The 23,822-nt window shown below is 42.0% G+C and overlaps 1 protein-coding gene across 1 annotated transcript in view; it reads right to left on the reverse strand.

Annotated features, from left to right (window-relative positions):
- The window catches only part of prkag2.L (protein kinase, AMP-activated, gamma 2 non-catalytic subunit L homeolog), a 211,480-nt gene that overhangs the window by 143,559 nt on the left and 44,099 nt on the right, over positions 1-23,822 (reverse strand). Inside the window, 1 exon segment of the mRNA NM_001366430.1 lies at positions 5,559-5,630. Within this exon segment, the coding sequence (NP_001353359.1) occupies positions 5,559-5,630 (72 nt within the window).

The following is a 23,822-nucleotide window of genomic DNA, read 5'->3' on the forward strand; positions in this document are numbered from 1 at the left end:
CATAGGACAGTATGATTCCATTCCCTATTTTATTTCCACCCATCCAAGGGGGTTCAAAATGTAAAAATCAAGCAGCGGTGAGTCTTCCCATTCATATTCAACAACTTTCACTTAATTTATAATCTATACTCATTTATTTATAATCCAAATATCATATATCTGTTGCAACCTGCAATAATAAAATTAAGATTCAATACCTAATATATGCCAGGAAGTCAGAAAACCAAATTCTAATGTTAATGCCTAATGTTTTGCCTTAAAGAGACAGTGACACCTGAGATTAAACCTTTTTTTTTGCATCTATCATAACATTGCCTTTGCATTTCAATTCTAATTTTGCCATAAAAGTATTTACTGATGATTTACATTACCTGTCTGATCCCCCATGTTCCTCTATGAGGGGGCTGCCATATTTGTGCAGCAGGAGTCCGTTAGCATTAGAATCTCTAACTGACAGGTTAAAGGCCACCTATCACAGCCAAAATCAAACACATATTAACAATCTGACCAGTACAACATAAACACGTTTAATCAAACTACATATATAGTTTTTTGAAAAAACTGCAGGTTTTAAAAAATCCCTTACTTTGTCAAATGGGTTCTTTCACTGAGGGAGGCCATACTGAGACTATAACAGAGACTATAATATGCAAATTTCAGGAGCATGCTCATATTGTAACACTGCTTTGAGTATTCTACCCAGAATGCCTTGTTCTAGTAAACTCCTCCACTAGAAGTATCAGGAGATTTCCCTATCTTGTCCCCTGCTGGTGATGTTATTATGCAAATGAAGGGCACACACTAACTTCCAGCAGGTGGCAGCACTACTGTACAGCAGCTAACACACAGGTTTGGCTGATTTGAAAATAGCTTAGAAGGGTTGATAAGCAACAAGGAATTTCAACTGAGCATGTGCGAGATTTCAGAGCTGCAGTTGGCTGGGAAGATATAGGTAGGAGGAGCCAGTGAAATCCAAGATGGCTGCCTCAGCTAGAACTGCAGGGGAGATAGGGGAGATCTTGCAGAAGGAATAGTGAGCTGATCATTTACATTATACAAACAATTCTAACTGTTTTAAAAATCGGATTTCTTGAACTTTCACATAGTGTATTTACTTAGGAAGTGATTTTAGTTATGATTGGTGCCCTTTAAGAAGGGACAGTCAGGTTGGTAAAACAATCAGGTTTAGGAACTTCAAGGAACAATTACTTACAAAAGCAGACAACAAGACCCATAGGTAATTTTTTGTGTACATTAATATTTTGAAAAGTTGTTTTTTAGTGTCAGTATCACTTTAATTTTTCCATTGCTGCCCATGATAGACTAGTCACACCATTGTGTATTTGTTGGCTTGACATTAAACACGGGAGGAATCCCTTGAGCAGTTACTTGTGCTGGAGATACTTGTATTCACACCATTATGTCCCATGTAGTGATGTGCGAGCCGGCCCGTGGGTTCGGACCGACCTTGCACTCTTCCTCGCCGTCAAATACCAGCTTCCGGGATTGTCTTTTATAGATGCTGCGTCTGCTCGCCCGTCCCTTTTGTGATGGAATCGACAGGGCGGGTCGGCACAGGTCTATAAAAGCAATGCAGAAGTCGGATGCGGGCGGGCACGGGCCAAGGGAGGGCAGGTTAGGGCCACACATCACTAGTCCCATGGCTTGTCAGTCTACAACTATTAATGGGAATGTAAAACAATAGGAGGGCTATGGGTTATATGTAGCCAGCATGAGAGACAATGGCAGCTTTATTGCTGGTATTTATCTCCTGCTAAGGTGCAAGGTGGCTCAAATACAGAGAGAGATTGTTCACAAGGTCAGGGTTATGTTTGCTCAGTGATACACCTCATAGTTATTATGTCCACAGCAAAACCTTTGTAAACCCCCCAGACCACTGCTATATTCCCAGAGGCTGCAATGTGGGCAGCAAACTGGAAAATGAGGTTCAATGTTGATAAATGCAGGTTATGCACTTTGGCAAAAATAATATAAATGCAAGTTATACAGTAAATGGCAGTGTGTTGGGAGTTTGCTTAAATGAGAAGGATCTAGGTGTCTTTGTAGATAACACGTTGTCTAATTCTGGGCAGTGTCATTCTGTGGCTACTAAAGCAAATAAAGTTCTGTCTTGTATAAAAAAGGTCATTAACTCAAGGGATGAAAACATAATTATGCCTCTTTATAGGTCCCTGGTGAGGCCTCATCTGGAGTATGGGGGCAGTTTTGGACTCCAGTCCTTAAGAGGGATATAAATGAGCTGGAGAGAGTGCAGAGACTAAGTGCAACTAAACTGGTTAGAGGGAGGGAAGAGTTAAATTATGAGGGGAGACTGTCAAGGTTGGGGTTGTTTTCTCTGGAAAAAAGGCGCTTGCGAGGGGACATGATTACACTTTACAAGTACATTAGAGGACATTATAGACAAATAGCAGGGGACCTTTTTACCCATAAAGTGGATCACTGTACCAGAGGCCTCCCCTTTAGACTAGAAGAAAAGAACTTTCATTTGAAGCAACGTAGAGGGTTCTTCACAGTCAGGACAGTGAGGTTGTGGAATGCACTGCCAGGTGATGTTGTGATGCTGATTCAGTTAATGACTTTAAGAGGGACTTGGATGATTTTTTGGACAGACATAATATCAAAGACTATTGTGAGTCTAAACTCTATAGTTAGTATAGGTATGGGTATATAGAATTTATTTGACAGTAGGGAGGGGTGTGTGTATGGATGCTGGGTTTTCATTTGGAGGAGTTGAACTTTATGGACTTTGTCTTTTTTCAACCCAATTTAACTATGTAACTATGTAACTATGTAACTATGTAACTATGTATTCTAATGTGCCTTTGCTTAACAAATCAAGTCCATGCCTTGGGGCTCATTCACCATTGGTGCCGGCTATGCTATGGGGTGCACTATTGCTCCCCTTAGAGAACTCACACCGAGCAATTGTACAATATATAGCATTACAAGCTAGGCTCTGTGCTAGGCACACTAAACTATTGAAGCAGGAATCGCCAAACTGAGCTCCACCACTTGGGAGCTTTAACCCATCAATTTGAGCCACTAATTAGAAATCTCTAGTCCAGATTATAATGACACAGTGCTACGGTATATATCATCTATGCCACTGGGTCACTGACACCCTGACACTGAATTTCCCAGCTCAGCATTCCTCCAAAGTTAAACCCAGACCTAAGCAACTCTTGTTGGCCAGCAGGCTTTTATTTTGGTGGGGCAACCGCACAACTGAAACTTTAGTTCTATCGTGTTTTTGGATGAAAATTGAGCTTGTGAGCAGTATTTATAGAAAGGGAAAGTCAGCGAGTTCATGCAGAGCAAGAATAGAAGAGGTTCTTTTTGGATTCAGCAGAACTGGGATGAACCATTACTCCTCTATGGGGGGGATGTCTTATGACACAGCAGAGTTAACTTATGGCTACATAGAATATAGTTGTTATTGATGTGGCCCTCTAAGAGATTTGGCACCTAGACTCTATAAGGAAATATTAATAGAAGCAATTGGTAAGGTGTAAAAATGAGACAAGAAATCTCATGAAGAAGACTTCCATATGGATTAAGGATGGGTTGGGGCAGCCATATTGGAAGGCAGAGGAACATCAGCTCATGGGCAGCAATTCATGTAGTTTCCAGGGATCTGGGTTAAAAATGAATAGCCTCCCACTCATTTCCCCTCTAAAATAAATTTCCCGTTTCTCCTTCAGACTTTGCAGGGTCACTCATGTGAATGGATTGTTTAAATGCCCGACAAGACTCCTGGCAAGGATAGGGGTTCAGGAAGCTTCACCTCGAATGTTGTGTACACAGCAATACTTCTCAACATTTCAGTTTATATATACACAACAATGTGTAGGAAGGAGTTATCAGTGAGAAACTGCTGCCAGATTCCTTTCTCCTGCCCTTTAAAATAACGGAGCGGCAGGAAATCTGTGGCACCCGTGTATCCCCAGTGAAGCCTATATGAAATCTGTGGCACCCATGTATCCCCAGTGAAGCCTATATGAAATCTGTGGCACCCGTGTATCCCCAGTGAAGCCTATATGAAATCTGTGGCACCCGTGTATCCCCAGTGAAGCCTGTATGAAATTTGTGGCACCCGTGTATCCCCAGTGAAGCCTATATGAAATCTGTGGCACCCATGTATCCCCAGTGAAGCCTATATGAAATCTGTGGCACCCGTGTATCCCCAGTGAAGCCTATATGAAATCTGTGGCACCCGTGTATCCCCAGTGAAGCCTGTATGAAATTTGTGGCACCCGTGTATCCCCAGTGAAGCCTATATGAAATTTGTGGCACCCGTGTATCGCCAGTGAAGCCTATATGAAATTTGTGGCACCCGTGTATCCCCAGTGAAGCCTATATGAAATTTATGGCACCCGTGTATCCCCAGTGAACCTATATGAAATCTGTGACCCCCGTGTATCCCCAGTGAAGCCTATATGAAATCTGTGGCACCCGTGTATCCCCAGTGAAGCCTATATGAAATCTGTGGCACCCGTGTATCCCCAGTGAAGCCTATATGAAATCTGTGGCACCCGTGTATCCCCAGTGAAGCCTGTATGAAATCTGTGGCACCCGTGTATCCCCAGTGAAGCCTATATGAAATCTGTGGCACCCGTGTATCCCCAGTGAAGCCTGTATGAAATCTGTGGCACCCGTGTATCCCCAGTGAAGCCTATATGAAATCTGTGACCCCCGTGTATCCCCAGTGAAGCCTATATGAAATCTGTGGCACCCGTGTATCCCCAGTGAAGCCTATATGAAATCTGTGGCACCCGTGTATCCCCAGTGAAGCCTGTATGAAATCTGTGGCACCCGTGTATCCCCAGTGAAGCCTATAGGAAATCTGTGGCACCCGTGTATCCCCAGTGAAGCCTGTATGAAATCTGTGGCACCCGTGTATCCCCAGTGAAGCCTATATGAAATCTGTGACCCCCGTGTATCCCCAGTGAAGCCTATATGAAATTTGTGGCACCCGTGTATCCCCAGTGAAGCCTATATGAAATCTGGGGCACCCGTGTATCCCCAGTGAAGCCTATATGAAATTTGTGGCACCCGTGTATCCCCAGTGAAGCCTATATGAAATCTGTGGCACCCGTGTATCCCCAGTGAAGCCTATATGAAATCTGGGGCACCCGTGTATCCCCAGTGAAGCCTGTATGAAATCTGTGGCACCCTCCTGTCCCCAGTGAATCCTGTTGAAAATCTGTGGCATCCTCATCTACCCTGTAAATCCTATAGTAAATATGTGCCGCCCTCCTGTTCCCAGTGAATATTATATAAAATATGTGGCATCCTGTCCTCAGGAAATCCTATAAGAAATCTGTGAACCCCTCCTGTCCCCAATGAATCCTGTAGGAAATATATGGCACCTTCCTGCCCCCAGTGAACCCTGTAGAAAATATGTGGCATCACCCTGTCCCCAGTGAATCCTATAGGAAATCTGTGGCACCCTATTGTTCCAATCTTGTACTAAAAGAATGAGAGTGCAAGTGATTGGACGCACAATCAACTCCATCTAATTGGCTAACACATCCTACCTTGCGCTGGGAATTTTTCTCTGCATTATCCAAATCTCCATCCAAAAAGGGCATAGCAAAGGAACTGAGATCCTGCAAGATAAAATGAAAAAGTCTCTTACAGTGGCCTGAAGGAAATCACATTGTACTTTTTAGATCTTACCTAAAATACAATATAAGTGCTCACATTTTATCATGGACAGTTTTTGGCTGTCAGCAATCACATGCTCGCTTACATCTTATTGGGGGACTTTATCAGTGACGGCACAATGGCTATATCAGGATACTGCAAAACCAAAGTAACATTTGTGAACTTGTGTGCTATAATGGCACAATGGTAACCTTAGCTCACTGCAAGACTAAAGGGTTCATTTCTGGACTTATCAATGTTGGCAGAATGGTTACCGCTCTATGGTTACCTAAGCTTACTACAAGACAAAATGGCTCATTTATGAACTTATCAGTGATGGAACAATGGTTACCTCATTATACCACAAGACTAAGGGCTCATTTATAAATGTATTAATGATGACACAATGGTGCAACCACAAGACTAAATTGCTTTTTATGAGCTTATAAATGATGCCACAATGGTCATCTTAAAATACTGCAAGACTAAAAGGAACATTTATGAAGTTATTAATGATAGCACAATGGTTGCCTCAGCATAATGCACGACTAAATGGCTCATTTATGAACTTATCAATGATGGCACAATAGTTACCTTAGATTACCACAAGACTAATGGGCTCATTTATGAGTTTATTAATGGTAATGGTAACATAGAGAGTCTAAAACTAGTAGCTGCCACCCAGCCACAAATCAGTGGCTCTAAGTACAGGCCATAAACCAAACATGGATCAGAGAAAGATGGAGGCTCAATGGAATCCAAATCCTGTCTCTTAAAAGAATTGCTCAGTATAAAAATAAAAACTAGGTAAATAGATAGGCTGTGCAAAATAAAAATATTTCTATTATAGTTAGTTAGCCAAAAATGTAATGTATAAAGGCTGGAGTGACTGGATGTGTAACATAATAGTCAGAACACTTCTTCCTGCTTTTCAGCTCTCTTGTTTTCCACTGATTGGTTATCAGGCAGCAACCAAACCAATCAGTGACTTGAGGGGGGCCACATGGGTCATAACTGTTGCTTTTGAATCTGAGCTGAATGTTGAGGATCAATTGCAAACTCACTGAACAGTTATGTCCCATGTGGCTCCCCTTATAGTCACTGACTAACTCAGAGTTAGAGAGCTGAAAAGCAGGAAGTAGTGTTCTGGCTATTATGTTACACATCCAGTCACTCCAGCCTTTTTACATTACATATTTGGCTAACTAACTAAAATTGAAATATTTTTTTATTTTGCACAGCCTATTTACCCAGCTTTTATTTTTAAACTGAACTGTTCCTTTAACCTCAAACACTTCCGGGTCTACAAGACTTGCTTGTCCCCCTCTCTCTACAGCTTGACTGTCCCACGCAGGCTGTAAAGGCGACTCTAAATACAAGTAAATATGTTCTGGCTGCAGCACAGGGGTTTTTACTGTTCCCTGCGCATCCGGAGTCACAATCATTCATTTACCCACAGACATATTTTTGTATCCCATCTCCAATCTAAAAATATTCAGCAGCGCTCTGTGCCAAACTGCTGTTTATCACTTTCTAAGAAAACAACAATCTGCACAGTATGTTATAGTCCAAAATAGGGAAAAGGCAAATAAAAAACAAGGGAGAAATAAAACAGAGAATCTACAAGAAAGAGGGTATAAAAATGCCTGGGAGGGCCTAGAGTATCTTGTTGCACCTAAAGTAGCCCCGCCCCTGCTTAACCCACAGTCCCGGGATTGTTACTGAAATGTCCCGACTTCCTCTTTGAGCTCCTGCACAGCCATAAAAAGATACAACGTTTCTCAAACTTAATTGGCTTTTAGCAGAGAGCCCAGAATATGTGGCAGGTGCACTTAGATACTTTGTAAAAATATAAGATAAACAAAGATACAATTGTAACCATTTAAGGTAAGTTTCTTGGGGAAACTGTGACTTGCAGCTTAAAGGGCAATTCACCTTCATTAGCAAAACTGTAATTTCATGTAAAAACCACCGACAAATTTTGTAAAATGAACTTGGTAATTAGGGGGTGTGGCCAAAAAACAGGCATGGTCAAAACATTTCGAGTGGAATATATTTTTGTCTTTTTCCTGACACATATTCTGGGCTTGAATCGGGGTGATCCTGGCCCCTCCGCCGCCTGAGGCAGCAGCAGTTGCTGCTGCCCCCCCTACCCCAGAAATTCGCTCTTAAAGTACCAGGAGCTGCATTTTTGCTGCCCCTGGTACCTAGTGGGGCGCTGCTGCCTGAGGCGACAGCCTCAACTTGCCTCATTGGCGGAGCACCCCTGGCTTGAATGCTTGAATAGCTGTACCCATGGTTACACAGCAGCTTGTTTATATAAACTATAGTAGTACTTATCTGTTATCTACTGTGTATCCTGTGCTTGAATGGCTGCCCCCATGGCTACACAGCAGCTTGTTTATATAAACTACAATAGTACTTATCTGTTATCTACTGTGTATCCTGTGCTTGAATGGCTGCCCCCATGGCTACACAGCAGCTTGTTTATATAAACTATAGTAGTACTTATCTGTTATCTACTGTGTATCCTGTGCTTGAATGGCTGCCCCCATGGCTACACAGCAGCTTTTTTATATAAACTATAGTAGTACTTATCTGTTATCTACTGTGTATCCTGTGCTTGAATGGCTGCCCCCATGGCTACACAGCAGCTTGTTTATATAAACTATAGTAGTAGTTATCTGATATCTACTGTGTATCCTGTGCTTGAATGGCTGCCCCCATGGCTACACAGCAGCTTGTTTATATAAACTATAGTAGTACTTATCTGTTATCTACCGTGTATCCTGTGCTTGAATGGCTGCCCCCATGGCTACACAGCGGCTTGTTTATATAAACTATAGTAGAGTTTCTGAAGCAAACACACCAGTTCTACCAGTGCTGGGCAACATTACATTACATGTTTGTTACCTTAAAACACTTTAATTTTTGGGGTTACTGTCCCTTTAACTACACTCATCTCTATTTCCCTATAATTCAAGGACAATTAGTTATGATTTACTGAGGTTTGTATATCTGAGGCTTTAGCAGGGAGTAAAGAATGAAATAAGTGATTTCAGCCCAGCACATGAGCAGAGGAGTAGTAAAGAATCAGTGCAAGTGCTGCCAGTACTACACTACATTCTCCCATAGCCAAAACCACTGAGAAATGGCCGGGTACCAAGGGAAACACAGCTGTCCTGTCAACTGCACCTCCTCCCGCTCCCCTGTGATAACTTATTATCCTTTATTTCTATGTGTTTGGCACTATACACTGTACAGCCGGGAGATAAAGTGCAAACAAACAGAAAAGAATAACAACAGCTCCAGGTAGGAGGGACTAATAGCACGCAGGTAGGATTATTGCCAAAAAACCCTGTATTTGCCGGTGATGACCCCTGCCATGTACTTATTTACATTTACTTATAGAGGTGATTTTCACTGATTATTATGAATTTCCTGCTTTGCTTTCCCCCAGCCTCTACAAAGGTTTTAGCAACTCAGCCTTCAGTTTCAGCCTGGCATATGATTCCATTGTTCACTCGCTCATCTGGATCGGTCCAACCCTATCCCCCCCAGATCAGCCCAACCAGCTTAATTAGCAACACATTAGTGGAAAATCACACCCCCTTCTCATCAATCTGGGGCCCTTTAAATGGGTGGTTCAAATTTAAATGAACTTTTTGTATGTTATAGAATGGCTAATTCTAAGCAACCTTTCTTTTTTTCTTTTTTATAGTTTTTTAATTATTTGCCTTCTTCTTCTGACATCTAAAAAACAAATGCTCTGTAAGGGGAGATTTGGTCGCCTGTCGACTAATCGCCTCGTTTTTGTGGCGACCAATCTCCCGAAACGCCTTCCCCCACTCTGAGCCGGCTGAAATGAAAAAAAAAAAAACGCTGGCTCTAATCACACGCGGCGATTCGTTTTCCGAAGTCGCCCGAAGTTTCCTTGTGAGGCAACTTCGGAAAACGAACCGCAGGGTGTGATTAGCCCCGGCGTTTTTTTCATTTTAAGCCGGCGCAGAGTCATGGGGAGATTGGTCGCCGCAAAGACGAGGCGATTAGTCTCCCCAAAACGCCCAGTGTGGACTTACCCTAAGGCTACACATTTATTTTTATTACTCATCTTTCTATTCACTCCTCTCCTATTCATATTCCACTCTCTAGCGGGTTATTTATCAAAGGTCAAATTTTTGAGTTTTTTTATACCTCAAAAGAAGTCACAACTCGAAAAAAGGGTCGGACTGGGCCGGAGGGATACCGGGAAAAAACCCGGTGGGCCCTGGCTCTTGGGGGCCAAGCCGGCCCAGACCCGCTCCCTTCAAAAATTATCTTCAGGTTGCGCAAAGAAAGAAGTACACGCGAGCATGCGCAATTGCGGTGGAAACCCAGCATGCGCAATCGCGGGGATAAAAAACTACGAACACACATGCACAATCACACCGCACAGCAGCGGGGCTAGGAGCATAGCCGGTAAAACACCTGCCAAGGCCGTGCTGGTATTACAAATTTACCCGCAATGTAGCTGCCGGTAAATTTGTAATACCCCTAAAAAAGGCCCTTGGCCCCCCCCCAATCTGCTCAAAACTTACCGTTTTCACTGCCTTCTGCCCATCACGTGTTCCCACCCCCACCACTGGCCGGTGAAAATTTTGTAAAAATGTGGCAACCCTACCCCCAGTTGGCCTCGGGCCCCCCAGTTTCTAATTTAAAAAAAACTTGAAAGAGAAAAACTCGAAACAGTGAGTTAGGGGTTAAGAACCTTGAGTTTTTGTCAGGAATAAAAACCTTGAATCGCTCGAATTTAAGTTTTTTGAGCGAATCCCACCAAAAAAAAACAAGAAAATCATGAAGACTATTAACAACTTGAAATGGTTCAAGGGACCTCTGTCATTGACTCCTACATGCCCTCGACAGGTTTTAGATGGTGTATTTTCGGATTCAAGCTATTTCCAGGGTCGGGGTATAATAAATCTGGAAATATTTGAGTTTTTTTAAAAAGATCTCGAAAAATTTGAGTTTTATTTAACCTGACATTTTGACCAAAAAACTAGAAAACTCATGGAAAACACACTCGAACCTTAATAAATCTGCCCTTAATCAAATCAGTAAATGGTTGATAGGGTAATTTGGACCCTAGCAACCAGACTGCTGAAAATACAAACTGGAGAGCTGCTGAATGAAAAGGTAAATAACTCAAAAACCACAAATAATAAAAAAGGAAAACCAATTGCGAATTGTCTCAGAATATCCCTCTCTACATCATACAAGAAGTTCATTTAAAGGTGAATAACCCCATTTAATTGAATGGGCCCCTAATGTCAGCCCTGTCTTCAGGTCGTTGGGAGCCTATGAGTAAAGGGTGTTCCAAAATGCATTAGGCGTCCATTCAACAGCAGCCACCTGTTTTTTTAATGTTATAATGAACAGTGGTTTTTACTTTATGAGGCCGTGTTCCCTCAATTTTTTCTTTTTTTATGATGGGAGGGATTGCATGATTTGCATAATATACTACAAAAAACAATTACACAATTGATGTGCTTGGCATAAAAAGCTACACCCCTCTTATAGCCTCTCTGATATTGATATTTTGTGCTGGTACACCGTAAGCTGCTCTCTCATATTCGTATCAGGTTTAACATGATATAAGGGCTGTTTTGTCTCAGACACACATTAGTTATAATGTTACATTGTGCCCACAGTAGGCTGGCAGGAATTCGGCATATCTGGCACATTTCATGCCCACAGCTCACTGCAAACAAGAACTTTCCCAGCAGATCCATTCACATGAAATACCCCTGCAGCAGAACCTGGGTTCCACGGCTGTCGTTTGTGGGGTGCAGATACAAGCAACTGCCCAAGCCATGCACAGAGTGAAGAGTTCCCCTTTAATTAATGGGCTTCTTTTTTTTTTTTCTTTTTTTTAGGTAGATACTGTTTAATTACTTTTCGTAGTTCCCCTTTAATTAATGGGCTTTTTTTTTTTGGTAGATACCGTTTAATTACTTTTGGTAGTTCCCCTTTAATTAACGGGCTTTTTTTTTTTTTTAGTAGTTACCTGTAGCCTTTAATTCACCCACATTATTGAAATTGCACTAATTAATACCATATTCATGATACTATAAGGGCTCTTACACATGGGCTTTTTCCTGCCGATGTGTAAGAGCGCAGGAGTAGACGCACTCAATTAGGGGGCTGTTCTCACACAGACGCATGTAGCGTCGAACGCAGGTGAAATGCAACATGCTGCGTCCCACCTGCGTTTGGCGCTTACATGCGTCTGTGTGAGTACAGCCCCCTTCACAATAATTGAGTGCATTTACTGCTGCGCTCCCCTGCGGTTGAACGGATGAAAGCGCAACGCAGGGGAGCGCAGGTAAAACCGCCCGTGTGTAAGAGCCCTTAGAATCCAATATTGTTTTGCATCAAGCTGTTCGACTTTGCCCTGCCCGCAGCAAATACACATATTCCTGGATTTGTGCCATGGCAGCACCTGGCACATGTAACTGTTATTTGTGCTACTTGTGAAAAAAAAATTCCTCTGGGTTCAGAGTAGTTAAATATTATAGACCAACTGACTGCAGTGTGTTCCCATGTGCTGGAAAGTGAAGCGGAGAAAGGGGTTGCTCACCTTTAAATTAACTTTTAGGGTCAGGCCACACTGGGCGTTTTGGGGAGATTTGGTCGCCTGGCGACTAATCGCCTTGTCTTCGTGGCGATTCGTTTTCCAAAGTCGCCCGAAGTTTTCTCGTGAGGCAACGTTGGGCGACTTCGGAAAATGAAACGCCGCATGTGATTAGCGCCGGCGTTTATTCATTTTAGCCGGCACAGAGTGAGGGAAGGCATTTGGGGAGATTGGTCGCCGCAAAGACGAGGCGATTAGTCTCCAGGCAACAAAATCTCCCCAAAACGCCCAGTGTGGACCCTTACCCTTAGTCTGATGTAGAGAGTGATATTCTGAGACAATTTGCAATTGGTTTTCATGTTTTATTATTTGTGGGTTTTTTCAGTTATCTTTTTATTCAGTAGCAACTTCAGCAATATGGTTGCTAGGGTCCATATTACCCTAGCGACATTGCACTGATTTGAATGAGAGACTGGAATATGAATAGGAGAGGCCTGAATAGAAAGATGAGGAATAAAACGTAGCAACATTTGTAGCCTTACAGAGCATTTGTTTTCGGGAAGGGGTCAGAGCATACCTCCCAACTGTCCCATTTTTAGAGGGACAGTCCCTCTTTTGACAGCTCAACCCGCAGTCCTTCATTTGTACTGGAAAGTCCCGTTTTTCTCTGCACTGAACAGCCAGAAAAAGAAACAATGTTTCTAACTTATTTGGCTTTTGGCAGAGCCCAGAACAGCCACAACAGACGATAAGATACATTTGTAACATTACATTTGTAACATTCCAAATGTATCTAGATAAGCAAATAAGTAATTGTAACAATATAAGATAACAGGTCCCTTTGGGAAAAGTGAGACTCACAGCTTTTGAAGGCAATTCACCTTCATTAGCAAAACTGTAATAACTGGAAAAAAAAACACAGAAATGTGGCCACAAAAATGGGCATGGTCAAAAGATTTCGCCACGTTACGCAGGGCAACTTTTTTGTCCCTCTTTTTGTTTCCAAAATGTTGGGAGGTATGTCAGTGACCCCCTTTGAAAACTGGAAAGAGTCAGAAGAAGGCAAATCATTAAAAAAGTTATAAAAATAAATAAATAATGAAGACCAATTGAAATGTTGTTTAGAATTTGCCATTTTATAACTTGGTAAAAGTTAATATAAAGGTGAATCACCCCCTTTAAAAGGTGGGATGTAAACCCAAAAAGTAAAATGAAATGAAAATGAAAGAAAATTTAATTGGAAATAAGTTTCCAATATACTTTTGTTACACATGTTTGATGGTTTTTCAGTTGTTTGTAAATGAAATTGCTAATGAAAGCAGAGCCTGTTCCTCCCTGTTCTCTCATGGGCGGTTTTTCCTGCGCTCCCCTGCGTTGCGATTTATTCTGTTCAGCCGCACGGGAGCACAGGAATAGACAAACTCATTAAGGGAGCTGTACTCACACAGACGCATGTATGCGCCAAACGCAGGTGAAATGCAACATGCTGCGTCCCCCAACATACTGACTTATTTGCCTTCTTCTTCTGACTTTTTTCAACTTTCCATGCATGGTTGCTAGGGTAATTTGGACCCTAGCAACCAGATGGCTGAAACTGCAAACTGGAGAGCTGCTGAATAAAAAGCTAAATAGATCAAAAACCACAAATAATAAAAAATAGGAGAGGTCTGAATAGAAAGATGCGTAATAAAAAGTAGCAACATTTGTAGGCTTACTGAGCATTTGTTTTTTAGAAGGGGGTCAGTGACCTCCTATGAAAACTGGAAATAGTCAGAAGAAGGCAAATCATTAAAAAAAACTATAAAAAAAATAAATAATGAAGACCAATTGAAAAGTTGTTCAGAATTTGCCATTTTATAAAAGTTAATATAAAGGTGAATCACCCCCGTTAAAGGTGGGATGGAAACCCAAAAAGTAAAATGAGGCCTAATGAAAGAAAATGTAATTGGAAACAAGCAGCGCCTGTTCCTCCCTGTTCTCTTATTCTGTCCCTTAAGGGCCCTTACACACGGACGATTTAACCTGCGCTCCCCTGTGTTGCAATTTCTTCCGTTCAGCCGCAGGGGAGCGCAGGAGTAGACACACTTATTAAGGGAGCTGTACTCACACAGACGCATGTATGCGCTGAACGCTGGTGAAATGCAACATGCTGCGTCCCACCTGTGTTTGGCGCTTACATGCGTCTGTGTGAGTACAGCCCCCTTCACAATAACTGAGTGCGTCTACTCCTGTGCTTCCCTGCGGCTGAACGGACGAAAGAGCAACGCAGGGGAGCGCAGGAAAAACCACCCGTGTGTAAGAGCCCTTAATCAATGAAACAGAAACTGATTCTATTCCAGGTCTGTTAATCAGCTTCTGTGCCAAACTGATGAAAGGAAGGGACAGACACATAAAGCTTTCAACTGCAACCTCCAACTAACGTTATTCTGGGGACTGTAAAAAAATGGTGTAAAATAAAGGAAAATGTAAAATCTAAATATATTATGTATATTATGTAGGCGGGACCAAAAAACAAATTGAAATTGGTGGTTCACTTTTAAGTTAACTTTTAGGGGCATATTTATCAAGGGTCAAAATTTGAATTCAAAAAGACCAACCAAAATTAAGTCAAAGTTTTTTTCGGTCAAATAGGTCCGTTTTCGATTGAATAGGTCCGTATTCGCCCGAATTGTAATCATACGAATCGAAAGCAATAGAGCATTCGATCGAATTCGATTCAAAGTTTTTCCCCAAAAAAACTTTGATTTTTCAAAGTCCACAAATTGACTCCAAATAGGTTCTAGAAGGTCCTCCATAGGCTAAAATAGCAATTCGGCAGGTTTTAGATGGCGAATGGTCAAAGTCGAATTTGACCATTCAAGTTTTCTAATTTTTCTTTCAAATTCGAATGGAATTTGGACTATTCCTTAGTCGAAGTGCACACAAAAAAAGCTTGAAATTCAAATTTTTTTCAATCGAAAATTCTCCTTGAAAAAATCTGTGTTTTAGAATGGCTAATTCTAAGCAACTTTTCAATTGTTCTTCATTATTTCTTTTTTATAGTTTTTGACTTATTTGCCTTCTTCTTCTTCTTCTGACTTTTTCAACTTTCAATGCATGGTTGGTAGGGTAATTTGGACCCTAGCAACCAGATGACTGAAATTGCAAACCGGAGAGCTGCTGAATAAAAGGCTAAATAAACCAAAATGTTGCTATGTTTTATTACTCATCTTTCTATTCAGGCCTCTCCTATTCATATTTCAGTCTCTCATTCAAATCAGTGCAATGTCGCTAGGGTAATATGGACCCTAGCAACCAGATTGCTGAAGTTGCTACTGAAAAGATAAAAAAAACCCACAAATAATAAAAAACAATTGCAAATTGTCTAAGAATGGGAATATCCCACTCTACGTCATATTAAAAGTTAATACAAAGGTGAAAAACCCCTTTAAAATGAGGGAAAACATAAAATCAGGGGATGTAAAATTAAAATTTCACTGTACACTTATAAATCGTTCTCATACCACTGAAACTGTATATTGAAAAGTTTGCTTGTAATTCTACATTCTCTTCCATTATGCAATGTTTTCATTTGAGTTTTACTTTCCCTTTAAGCAGCTTTTAATATCGAATGCCTGGTCCACAGGAACTCCACATCAATTTTCTGGGTAACTGAATGGCAATGAATAAATTGGATTGGTTGAAATCCAGCCCATTCTTCATATCGTGTCAAATCCCCAGTGTTTATTTAATATACAGACATCGCGACTTTTTATGAGTAAATATTGGTGTGCAAAGAGCTTTGTTTAGTCCATTCCTGTGGCTGGCCAGTCCCATTTCACACCCTTTAAAGGAGAACTGAAGCCTAACTAAAGAAGTAGGTAGAAATGTTGTACATGATGTTTTGTGCTTCTGTACCAGCCCAAGGCAACCACAGCCCTTTAGCAGTAAAGATCTGTGTCTCCAAAGATGCCCCAGTAGCTTCCCATCTTCTTTTCTGCTGATTCACTGCACATGCTCTGTGCTGCTGTCACTTACTGAGCTTAGGGACCCACTCACAACATACAGTACAAGTCAAATAATATCTGCCAGAAGCCGATACAACAAGACTGATTAATAATCAGAATATACAGACTGCACTGGGTCCTGTGTTATCATGTAATCTAATGTTATAGTTTTTGTATTGTTTACTGCATTGTTTTTGTATAGATTACTGCAGCAAAATAATCCTCCAAATAGAATCCCAGTTTATCCGTTTAAATCTGGCTCCATGATCTTTGTCCCTGCAGCTGGAGTTGGAAACAGTAAAAGGGATGTAAAGCCAAAATAAAATCCAATACAAATCTCTACACAGTCACCGACTGCTCTACAGGGAAACAAACAAAGCTGCTTGAGTTCTGCATGGCTGGGAAGTAAGGCGGGGGCTCCCCCTGCTGTTCATAAGTATGATTGTTTCCCTGCAGAGCAGTTAGGGACCGTCTGACAATTCCTATCCACAGCAGTAAATGAAGGGAGAATTTCACGGTATACAGTCAGGTTTTTTGTAAAAACTGTGCACAATTTTTAATTAAAGTATATTGGAGATAGGTTTCTTTGAAAGTAAAAATGGGATTTTATTTTTGTGCCTTTACATTTTTACTTTCAAAGAAACCTATCTCCAATATATAAATATTTATTTATTCCGTATTTAGGCTGCGTTTCTGCGCACAAAGATGGCGTCGCCCCGACCACATGGAACGCCACAGGGCGTGCTGCGAATTTTTGGCAAAACGAAAAAGGTCAAATTCACCCATCCCTACTTACAAAATAAACTATATGTTTTAAACTTTTATATCATGGTGTGCAATCTCGTTGGACAATATACATATTTATATGACCTATTTGTACCCGCTCTATTCAAATTGACGTAAGCGTAAGAGTACTAACGAAGTTTCGATAGGCAGAAATGAATGTTAGCGAAAGTTCACTATGAAATACTCATGCTAACCAGTTAACGCTAGTGAAACTTCGCCCGCGTTCGGCTGCAGAGACTTTGCATTTTAGTGAATTTGCCCCTGACGAAGTGGTAGCGAAGCCTTTGCAGGCAAAAATTAGCACCTTTAGTGAATTTGCCCCTATGAAGTTGAATAAATCCTGGCTATTGCTTCTAGGGATGCACAGAATCCAGTATTTTGGAACCGAACCGAAACCTTATTTGCATATGGATTTGGCCGAATCCGACTCCTGCTTAAAAATCCTGCCCGTATCCCAAACCAAAACCTGGATTCGTTGCATCCCTAATTGGTTCAATGCTGCACTGTCCTTCTCTACTGATTTATTGGCACCTAGGGATGTTAGGGAGAGTTTTTTAGGTTTATATAAATAGAGACAGTATGGCAGCTTCTGCCATACCTCCCAACATTTTGGAAGTAAAAAGAGGGCCAAAAAATTTTTCCCGCACGTAGCGCAGCAAATTTTTGACCACACCCCCTAATTACCATGTTTGTTTTACAAAATTTGGCAGGTTATGAAAGTTTGAAAATATTTCTCCTTATCTAAATTGTGTTTTTGTGTCTCAAAATTGTTACAAAGTATCTTATTTGCACCCGTTAGCTGTTCTGGACTCTCTGATAAAAGCCAATTAAGTGAGAAACTTTGTTTCTTTTTCTGGCTGTTCAGTGCATAGAAAAGAGGGACTTTCCAGTACAAATGAGGGACTGCGGGTTGAGCTGTCAAAAGAGAGACTGTCCCTCCGAAAAAGGGACAGTTGGGAGGTATGGCTTCTGCCAGTGATTAGGAATAAACATAAATAGGCAGATAAATAAACCTCCCCGTGACATAGAAATCATGTCCAATAAATGATAATCTATATATTTGTAATTTATAAAATAATATAAACTTTGTTTAGAAATATAAATTATTATCCCTAAATAAAGTGGAGAAGATAAGAAAAATAAGCAGTAACCACAGGAGGAAGTAGCAATAAACTGTGTGGTTCACTCAGAGTACAAACGTGACCTCACAATCTGGCACAATCTCATGCCCCCATTAGCGTGTCCTCTTTTGGCACTGACAGAGCAAGGCGTCCAAGTTCTGCCGCCCTGCTGAGTGCTAGCTCCACAGGTCACTTTCTAGGCCAGGTCAGTACAGCAGTTAATAGAGACACTTTCAGTATTACAGCCGTTGCAAATTCACAGTTTATAACAGGATTTATAGTAAATTACAAGAACGCTGCTCACCATGACAACTATGGAAGCCCAATTTACAGATTTTATTGACTGGTGTAACTAGATGTTACTGGGCCCCAAAAATGTTGTTAAGTTGACCAATTCTACCCAGATATATTCATACATCCCAACATTTTGGAAAGAGGGACAAAAACGCTTGCCTAGTTGAATTTGTCAAAATATTTTGACCATGCCCATTTTTGTGGCCACACCCCCTAATTACCATGTTCATTTTACAAAATTTGGCAGGTTATGAAAGTTTGTACACATTTCTGTGGTTTTTATGTGTTTTGCTAATGAAGACAATTTGCCCTTTAAGCTGCAAGTCACAGTTTCCCCTAGAGACCTGCTTATCTTAAATTGTATCTAAGTATCTATTCTGGGCTCTCTGACAATAGCCAATTACATTTCAGAAACTTAGTTTCTTTTCCTGCCTGTTCAGTGCAAGAGATCAAAGAGAAAATCGGGACATTTCAGTAACAAACCCAGGACTGCAGGGTGAGCTGTCAAAATCGGGACTGTCCAGTGAAAAACAGGACAGTTGGAATTGCTCATTAGTAAGGGCCTTATTGGGCCCCCCAAACTCCTGGGCCCCCTGCATCCACAGGGTCTGCCTCCACTGTAGTTACTCCCATGGTTGTTAATACTGTGTAGTCTATGGAGAGTTGTTTATATTGGAGTAGACATGCACCGAATCCACTATTTTGGATTCGGCCGAACCCCTTGAATCCTTCGCAAAAGATTCAGCCGAAAACTGAACCGAATCCGAATTTGCATATGCAAATTAGGGGTGGGAAAGGAAAAACATTTTTTATTTTTTACTTCCTTGTTTTCTCCCCTAAATTCCAACATCATTGTAGCACAAAAGGGCAATGCTCTTGATGCAACTGAGCTGCATCCGATGTAGGAATATTAATACAACTGTGTGCCTGCAAATCGGGTGTATTTAAGCCGAATATTTTCTGCCTGGCTTCATTTTCAGGTGTTCGCTGGCATCATTTAATTTCTCCCTAGTCTCTTACTGCAACAGAACTGGGGCAATGGACGCATGGTGTGAGGGAACCCTGAGTCAATGGGCGCAGTATTTCTCAATCCTTTTGGCTAAGAAAAAAGTGTTGTATCTTCGGAAGAACAACTTGATCCTCTGGCCAGGGGCCATGGCACTATGAAAGCCCGGGGCATGCCCAAATTACTTTGGGTCAAGCACAAGCACTTTGCACTTTATGTCTTTCATTTTGCTTTTAAGCTTTGCACAGGCCGCTAGAACGAAAAAATTTTTATATTTGGCCGCCGGCCAGAGCCTTATGGCACTACGGCACTTATTTTATCTACTTTTTAAGCACTTGTTTAGTCTAGTACTTATTTTTATACGTTTTTTATATGTTCTTTGTCGTGGCTTTGGTGAGAACTCGAGTCCTTTTGGGCTCTGCTCCCAGGCCAAGGATTTAGTGCCCTGGTGGAACCCAGGGTAAAGGGACTCTCCCTAGCTGTGAGGTGAAGGAGAGTCTAAAGACCCTTGTCCGCTGCCTGTGCCTTTTGTGCCGGGGGGAAGGGTCGGGATGGTGGGGCTCACCCTAGCTTCGGCGAAGGTGGGCCCAACGACTTAAAGATGCCATCAGTGCCTTTGGCCTGGGGCTCTTAGGTATTTTGGAGCCCATGCCCTTTGGGGTAGGACTCACTGGAAACACCCTGCACTTAGGGTTGCCACCTTTTCTGTTTTTCTATTAATAACATTGGGATCAACCATAATTTTAACCGGCCAGGTGGCAACCCTATTTGCGCTGTGCACTATGGGTGTTTGAAAGCCTGATCCCAGTCAAAAAAAAAGAAAAATTACTAAATTCGGAACAGAAGGCAGGAGAAACTGACACAACATACAGAGGCACTGTGCCGTAACTAGCCATGGGCAGGCCCAGGTGTCCCCCATAGAATCGAACATAAGGGAGCTCCTAGCAAGATTTTCCCCCTCAGTTACTCCACTGTTGAGGCAAGTACCTTTAATAAAGTGGTGTAACATGCAACTGACTGCAGGGAAAGCAACTGGGACCCCATACAGCGTTATCCCTACTTAAACCCCCTACAAACATCACCCCCAATACACGTCAGTGCTGCTGCCTGCAGAATAAAGAAGTCGATGTGTACGACTATGACTTAGCAACGGAACGCACTGGAGATTATCTGTGTTTGTCAGCATGCTCCGGCAAGCTTTGGTATTTCAGGGACCAACACAACATTAATCTCCCCAGGATAAGGCCGCATTTTGTTTGTGCAACTTTCGATCGAGACATTTGTGACCTTCAGATGTTTGGAGATTTCTGCCACTCACACTGAGTATTGGCTTGTATGTGCCGGTGATTAAACACAAGCAAAATCAAGGCCTCGCTCTGCGAGAGAAATGCCTTTTTTCTTTGCTTGCAAATATGACCCCAGAAAATGGATACATTGAAACAAAACAAAACGAAGAAGGTAATTTTATCATTGAAAAATCTGGAGTATGACAGGGGGCGGGCTCTGGTCTGATTAGGGTGTGGCCTAAACATAACCTCGTTTTTACATCTGAAATGCTGGAAGATATATACCCATTGTATAATATGAGTTTACAGAGACCAACCAGCTTTTAATGCATTAGAAGTGACTGTGCCTGTAACACTTTCCCTTTAAATAAAGCAATTCCCCTTGGCTATCAGCACTTCCAATCTCAATATCCACTGATCTGTGCCATTAAAGCAGCCTGTGTCCCAGCCAAGAGCCCGGCATATGAACTGTGCACTAGCGGCTGTTTACTAAATAGCGCCGGAGTCACTGCACAAAAGTCACTGCCTCGGGTGTATCAGGTTCCAAAACACGGTAATGTGATCCAGAATGGATCAGGCCTAATATATATTGTATACGCTGCACTACTGATATACAGTCCTGCACCTGAGCAGCGGGATGAATCCAAATACATTCACTCCAGTGTACTTGGAATCTCCTTACTGTCTATTTCACCATACCAGCAGGACACATCTAGTGCACATCTCCTAACATTTTGGAAATAGAAAGAGGGACACGTTTTGACCGCGCCCCTAATTACCATGTTCATTTTACAAAATCTGGCAGGTGATGAAAGTTTGAACACATTTCTGTGGTTTTTAGGTGTTATTACAGTTTTGCTAATGAAGGTGAATTGCCCTTTGAGCTGCAAGTCACCGTTTCCCCAAGAGACCTGCTTATCTTAAATTGTTACAATTGTTTATTTTCTTATCTTAAATTGTTACAAAAGAATCTAAGTGCACCTGCTGAGTGTTCTGGGCTTTCTGCCAAAAGCCAATTATGTTCCCATTCATAATGGGACAGTTGGGAGGTATGCTAGTGCATTTAATAGCCCTAGTTTAATATGTGCCAACTGGCCAATAGCATGGCACAAAACAAGCAAAATTATGTGAGTGGCACATTAGTAGGGATGCACTGAATCCAAGATTCAGTTCGGGATTCAGCCTTTTTCAGCAGGATTCTGAGGAATCCTTCTGCCCAGCCAAACTGATACCGAATCCTAACTTACATATGCAAATTAGGGGCGGGGAGGGAAATCCCGTGACTTTTTGTCACAAAACAAGGAAGTAAAAAATGTTTTCCCTTCCCACATACAAATTAGGATTCGGATTGGTATTCGCCCGAATCTTTCGCAAAGAATTCGGGGGTTTGGACAAATCCAAAATAGTGGATTCGGTGCATCCCTACACATTAGATTGAGTTTGTGAAGAAGAACCAGCAGCTACTGGAGTCGCTGGGGGGGAAATGGAAGATGGCCGTGTCTCCATCCTTAAAGGAGACATATAGTAGAAGTGAAAACCCATCTAATATTGTAGGCAATAATGAATAATATAAGGTGCTGGTTTCACTTTGGGCTAAAAATTATATTTTCTTTGAAAAAATGGGGCTCTGTTATTGGAGCTCCCTATAGATCTGCTATGGTCCCTGTCTGTGTTTCAAATGAGGGATGGGTGTGTCCTAAAGGTCCCTGCCAGAAGCACAGTAGGAGGGGACAGCCAATCACAGCCCTGCAATCACACAAGCACAGACAGGCTTCAGTTTCCTTTCAGGTCCAGCTAGCTGCTGATTGGTTCCTGTCCTACAGTGCAATGTGCTGAGTACCGCCGGCTCCCCTGCACAGCCTGGGAAAGGAGTAGGGCTGCCACATGTCCGGTTTTGACCGAAACAGTTTGGTTTTTGGAAAGGCTGTCTGGGTTAAAACTGCCTGCCCAGTTTTCCTAATTTGGAAAATCGGGAAAGTTTCCCTTAGATTGACGTGGAGAACGGGCAATCGTCATCGACCCGTACACTGGCTTGCTCGCACAACGTCACAACCCCGCCCCAGTGATGTCATTGGCCCTTCCCCCGCCCAGAGTTCCCAGTGGGGAAAGGTGGCAACCGTAGAAAGGTGGCAGCAAGAAGTTGAACAGATGGATGGGACCAGTAGGGTTTTGGGGAGAATTTTACAAAAAATCAGCCCAAAATACATATTTTGTAATCACACTCCTCCTATATTTTTTTTTAAAAAAAGTATAATGGACTGGCAGTTTGTTGTTTTTACACAATGTGTCTACTTTAACTAATGAGAGTTCCGATACTGGCCGTGTCTAGGAAACAAAAAGTGCATTCAAGTCCAACTAGAAGGGTCCAACCACTGTCATGGGAAGAACTTTTTTTTAAAAAACACATCAGTTAATAGTGCTGCTCCAGCAGAATTCTGCACTGAAATCCATTTCTCAAAAGAGCAAACAGATTTTTTTATATTTCATTTTGAAATCTGACATGGGCTAGACATATTGTCAGTTTCCCAGCTGCCCCCAGTCATGTGACTTGTGCTCTGAAAAACTTCAGTCACTCTTTACTGCTGTACTGCAAGTTGGAGTGATATCACCCCCCTCCCTTCCCCCCCCAGCAGCCTAACAACAGAACAATGGGAAGGTAACCAGATAATCCCTAACACAAGATAACAGCTGCCTGGTAGATATAAGAACAAATTTTTAAACCCTTAAGATGGCCATAGACGCAAAGATCCGATCGTACGAATCAACGTACGATCGGACTTTCCCATCTCCCGACCCTCCACTAACCATTCAGATCAAAGTCTTTACCATTCCGATCAAATAAGAACAGATCACCCAATGTTCTGCCCCTGACAGCAATCGTACGATACTTATGTCTGACAACACTAGTGACAGTCTCCCTCTGAAAATCGTACGATCGGCAATACACGCAGAGATATTATCGGCAGCCGACAGAAATTTTCTAACCTGTCCGATCGACCAAACGACCGATTTCCGGCGGACGAAAAATGTCGGGACTCTCTACACACGGTCCAAAAATCGTACGAA

Source organism: Xenopus laevis, chromosome 6L (assembly GCF_017654675.1).
Source record: "Xenopus laevis strain J_2021 chromosome 6L, Xenopus_laevis_v10.1, whole genome shotgun sequence".
NCBI classification, from domain to species: domain Eukaryota; kingdom Metazoa; phylum Chordata; class Amphibia; order Anura; family Pipidae; genus Xenopus; species Xenopus laevis.